This window comes from Cnephaeus nilssonii, assembly GCF_951640355.1.
Source record: "Cnephaeus nilssonii genome assembly, chromosome: 13".
NCBI classification, from domain to species: domain Eukaryota; kingdom Metazoa; phylum Chordata; class Mammalia; order Chiroptera; family Vespertilionidae; genus Cnephaeus; species Cnephaeus nilssonii.
This window is the reverse complement of record NC_137084.1, coordinates 80345159-80350280: the sequence shown is the minus strand read 5'-3', so window position 1 is coordinate 80350280 and position 5122 is coordinate 80345159. Positions and strand designations below refer to the sequence as shown.

Sequence of the window (5122 nt, the reverse complement as noted above, 5' to 3'; positions counted from 1 at the left end):
GGGAGGGTCGGGAGGGATGCAGGCGCATCTCCCTGGAACCGCAGGGGCTTCCTGCTGTTCCTGACCAGCTTGGGACCTTCTTCCTTCCCTCCTCTCCCCTGCTGCGCGGGCACAATGGACAATAGTGGGAAACCGTGGACCAGACCCTGGGGACCTGTAAGCCTGCAGCCACCCCCTCCCATTCCCTCCTGAATCCTTGATCCCTGGCCCTGCAGGTCCCCCCACCCCCAGCTTCCTGTTTGCCCACTCTGTTTGCCCAGCCCCAGGGACAGAGCTGATCCTTGAACTCTAAGTTCCAGATTCCCGCTGGGACCTATGAGCATTGGCAAGGCCTGGGCTGGGCTTATCGGCCTCCAGCCCAGACCTGCTGGAGGCATAAATAGGCCCCGGGCAAGCTGCTGCTCAGACGCTGAGCACTCACCCCAGGTACGTCGCTGCCTCCTCCAGTCCCTCTGGCTCCCCAGCTCTGAGCTCGGGCTCTGGGATCTTGGCTCCAGGCTCTGCCAGGTGCTGGGCTCTGGATACCTGAGGCTGCTCCGCCTGGAGAGTGGGCACAGGCACAGGCCCTGCAGCCACAGGCGCCCACTCAGCCAGGCCCCTCTCCTCCTCCAGGTCGCCCAAGATGAAGGCTGTGGTGCTCACCTTGACCGTGCTTTTCCTCACAGGTAAGTGCCCCCAACACCAGGAGGGCCTCTCCCTAACCCCCGTGGTCTACCCTTCTGGGCACAGGGAGCAGACCTTCTCCCAAGACCCCTCTCTCCTGCCCCAAGCTGGCCTTTCCGCGCAGATCCCAGCCCAGAACTGGCCTGACTGAGGTGTCTTCCTCCACCCCAGGGAGCCAGGCTCGGCATGCCTTGCAGCAGGACGACCCCCAGTCACAATTGGATCAAGTGAAGGATTTAGTCGCCATGTATATGGACACATTGAAAGAAGGCGGCAGAGAGTACATGGTCCAGATTGAAGCCTCCGACCTGGCAAAAAAGATGAAGTAAGGACCCCACGTGGGCTCTGGGTGGCGCAGGGGCTGCTGGTCCTGAGGGGCGGATGCCAGGCCTGTAGGAAGATGTAGCCACACTGGCTGCATCCCAGCTGCTACCTGATGGGCCCCCTACCTGGATGGAGAAACAGGAATGGGATGTCCAAGCAGGGTCACAGCCTCCTAGCGGGGGGCAGACCAGCGCCCCCATCAGTGAGCCCAGCATCGCGTTCTGCCTGCAGGAGCAGCTGCCCCTTCCTCACCTTCCTCCAGTCCCTCTGCCACTCGCCGAGCGGCGGGGAGGGCGGTCTTCGGAGACAGAGGAGAACGGTCTTGAAGTATAGAGATGAGGCCTTTCATGGTCCGGCTTTGGGGACAGACAAGACTGATCTCCAAACCCAGCACTGTCTCCCACTAGCTCTTCAGTCTAGTGGGACTGGGGGGCGGGGGGCGGGGGTAGAAGAGGGGGGTGCTTGGGTGAGACACTGCCTGGGAGAAGCCTACAAGCAGGGACAGGTTTTGCCCAGGTCTCACCACAGGTAAGCTGGGCGCTGGGTTTGCAGCTCCAAGGTGTCCAGAGTGCCTGGGAGGCCCCCTCTGACACCTGCTCCCCCTGCTCCCCCTTCTCCCCCCCCCCCCCAGCCTGAAGCTCCTGGACAAGTTGGACACCCTGAGCGCCAAGATCACCAACCTGCGTGAGCAGCTCAGCCCGATGACCCAGGAGCTCTGGGACAGCCTGGAGAAGGAGACGGCGGTGCTGACCCAGGAGATGAACAAGGACCTGGAGCTGCTGAAGGAGAAGGTGAAGCCCTACCTGGACGACGTCCGCCAGAAGATGGAGCCGCTGGGCCAGGAGCTGCACGCGGGCGCGCAGGAGCGGCTGCAGCAGCTGCGGGAGAGGCTGGCCCCGCTAGGCGAGCAGGTGCGGGACCGCGCGCGCACGCACGTGGAGATGCTGCGCCAGGTCCTGGAGCCCTACAGCGACAAGGTGCGCCAGCGCCTGGCCGAGCGGCTGCAGGCGCTGCGGGACCGCGGCGGCGTGGGGCTGTCCGAGCTGCGGGACAAGGCGGGCGCGAGGCTGCGCGAGCTGCGCGAGCAGGCGCAGCCGGTGCTGGAGGACCTGCGCTCGGGGCTGCTGCCGCTGTGGGAGAGCCTCAAGGTCGGCTTCTTGCTCGGCATCGACCAGCTCTCCGAGGAGCCGACCGGCCAGTGAGGCCGCCGCTCCCCCGGCCCCGTCCTCGGTCCCTTCCCATCGCTCGGTTTCTTAGAATAAACGTTTACAAATCGGGACGCATGTGTTGGGTTTGATGCTTTTTGAAGCTTCAAGGATGATTTTTAAACAATAAAAAGTTCTCCAAATGGTTCTCTCTTGGGAGAAGGGAAGGGGCACGGCTGGGAGCCCTGCGGGCGGGGCGGGGGGAGCTCCGCGCTGGACCTGCTCCCGGAGTGGAGAGGGTGTAGGTGGTAGGCGTCCCCTCCTAAGGAGGCCAAGCAGAAAGGAACAGGAGCAGGCAACGCGACAGACAATCCAATGCCACGTGCCCTGAAGGAGCCCAGACAAGACTGCCGCCGCGGGTCTGCGGGGGGCGGGGGGGGGGGGGGGGGAGCAGGAGGCGGGCTGTTTGCTGGGAGAAGCGGTTCGGTCGCCAGAGGCCTCCCTTGGCCCTTGGGCAGAGACAGGAGCCGCCGCAGCCTCGGGCTCCCGGGGGGTGTGGTGCCCCTGGGGGGCACTGGAAGAACCTGGCAGATTCAAACCCAGAGCTGGCCCTGCTCCTCCCGCCTTTGTTAATGAAACAGCATTTAAGCGCTTCCCTTTGGTTTTTCACAAGGGCAGCTGCCCTCCTCACCCCCACCCTATCCAGAAGCAGCCACTGTGTGCTCGGCACAGCCGTGAGGCCAGCCAGCCCACCGAGGGGGCGCCAAGCCCTGCCACCCCCACTCTGCCCGCTCCGGCCTGAGTCCGAAAAACAACCACGCCGCTGCAGAGTTAGCACATTTTTATTTTCAGATGCTTTCACGCCACTGTCTTACCGCACCCCTCTGAGTCCTGGCTAGACGCCATCAAACCCACGTCCGTCCGTCCGTCCGTCCGGAGGAGGGACTGGGGCTTGGAGATGGGAGGCCGCTCCCAGGTTGAAGAGGAGCATGGCAGGGGTTGCCCTTTTCAGACCCCTTTGCCTCTGGGCATCCATGCTATTTAACAAAACACATGTGTGGCCAGCACTGAGTTTGTCTGGATACACACGTCCGCACATCCACATGTGTGCCGGCCTGTTCACACCAGCCTCTTCACAGCCAAAGATGGGGGCAGCGCCTTCAGGCAGCCTTCCCACCTCCTCCCCGCAGGGCTTCCCTGCCACTGGAGGATTCCCCTCCTCCCTCTCCAGTTAGTCCTAAGGACTCGGATAAAGGAGCAGGCTTTTTAGTTCCTAACCATCTGGGTTCCTAACGGCCTACACCAGCAGGTATCAGCCCAGGTGAGAACATTGCCCACGTGTGGTGCTAGGGTCACAGGCCCAGCGGGACCGAGAGAAGCCCCGGCAGATTTCCAGGGCAGCAGATGCCTCCAAGGGGGTCCAGGTGGTCAGGGAGCCTTCACAGCTGGCACAGGAGGAGGGAAGGCTTCTTTCTGTGTCTGCTGAGCAGAATGTGGGTGGCTGACCTGGGCTTGAGGTCTGGCTCTGCCACTGAGCAAGCTGACTGTGACATGGGCAAGCTGACTGTGACATGGGCAAGCTGACTGTGACATGACAAGCTGACTGTGACATGGGCAAGCTGACTGTGACATGGACAAGCTGACTGTGACATGACAAGCTGACTGTGACATGGACAAGCTGACTGTGACATGACAAGCTGACTGTGACATGGACAAGCTGACTGTGACATGGGCAAGCTGTGACATGGACAAGCTGACTGTGACATGGACAATCTGACTGTGACATGGACAAGCTGACTGTGACATGGACAAGCTGTGACATGGACAAGCTGACTGTGACATGACAAGCTGACTGTGACATGGGCAAGCTGACTGTGACATGACAAGCTGACTGTGACATGGGCAAGCTGACTGTGACATGGGCAAGCTGACTGTGACATGGGCAAGCTGACTGTGACATGGGCAAGCTGACTGTGACATGGGCAAGCTGGCTGTGACATGGACAAGCTGTGACATGGACAAGCTGTCTATGACATGGGCAAGCTGACTGTGACATGGGCAAGCTGACTGTGACATGACAAGCTGACTGTGTCATGGGCAAGCTGACTGTGACATGACAAGCTGACTGTGACATGGGCAAGCTGACTGTGACATGACAAGCTGACTGTGACATGGGCAAGCAAGTCCTTCACTTTTCTCAGCCTCATCTTCACTGGAAGAATGGGAGACCGCTCAAGTAGAATGTGGTTCTAGAACTCTCAGGTGAGAGCATCTAAGCAAAGCACCATCTGTGGGTGACCTTGGGTTCCTTCTTAGTTCCCAGGACACTGGCCCTCTCCCTCCAATCCTTGTCCAAAGGGGGCAATCAGCTCAAACTGTAGCCACAATGACAGCCATTTACCTTTGATGTGCCAGGTGCTAAGCACTGTCTCATTTCATTCATTCATTCATTCATTCATTCAACAAACCTACAATGGAGGGGCATTGCTGTGCTCCCTTCACAGATACAGAACTGAGGCTGATATACCTTGGTGGAGCCAAGGTCAGAGCCTAGTCGTATCTTACCCCACAGCTCCCTCAGGGGTCCCCTCCCCTCAGGTGTGGCTGAGAGGGCTCGTGGCCCAGGTGGTGCAAGTCAGTAGCTCCATAACTTGGGTGAATAGACAGTCTCAGCTCTGACACGGACATACAAGTGCAGGCACAGTGCCTGGCAAGAGCGCACATAAAGGCATGTTGTACAGCATTTGGCAGTTTGTCGAAGTATTGTCACACCAGCATCCTGTTTGAGCCTCTACACAAACCCGTCGAGGCAGGCAGGGCAATTCCTTCCTTACAGGTAAGAAACTCGGGCGCAGACATGAAGAGGTGGGAAGGCACCGGCCCTAGGCCTGCTCGGTCCAGCGCCACGTGCAGAGCAGCCCGCCCATGCCCAGCCCAGACATGACATGGCACATGTGGGACGCCCCACTCACAGCAGCTTTATTGGGAAG

At 60.2% G+C, this 5122-nt stretch overlaps 1 protein-coding gene across 1 annotated transcript; it reads left to right on the top strand.

Annotated features, from left to right (window-relative positions):
• The first annotated feature begins 305 nt into the window (after positions 1–305).
• On the top strand, positions 306–2266 carry APOA1 (apolipoprotein A1). Its single transcript, XM_079788003.1, has 4 exons — positions 306–426; positions 613–665; positions 835–988; positions 1619–2266. Exons 2-4 carry the CDS (start codon positions 623–625, stop codon positions 2187–2189), a joined length of 768 nt encoding a protein of 255 aa, XP_079644129.1. The 5' UTR covers positions 306–426; positions 613–622; the 3' UTR covers positions 2190–2266.
• Positions 2267–5122: the final 2856 nt, after the last annotated feature.

What these genes read in the sequence shown, in the direction of transcription:
- APOA1 (XM_079788003.1), top strand. Translation starts at nt 623, where the DNA reads ATGAAGGCTGTGGTGCTCACCTTGACCGTGCTTTTCCTCACAG. An exon ending in GACCGTGCTTTTCCTCACAG is followed by an intron (nt 666 to 834) that starts GTAAGTGCCCCC and finishes CCTCCACCCCAG; the next exon opens with GGAGCCAGGCTCGGCATGCC. An exon ending in GACCTGGCAAAAAAGATGAA is followed by an intron (nt 989 to 1,618) that starts GTAAGGACCCCA and finishes CCCCCCCCCCAG; the next exon opens with CCTGAAGCTCCTGGACAAGT.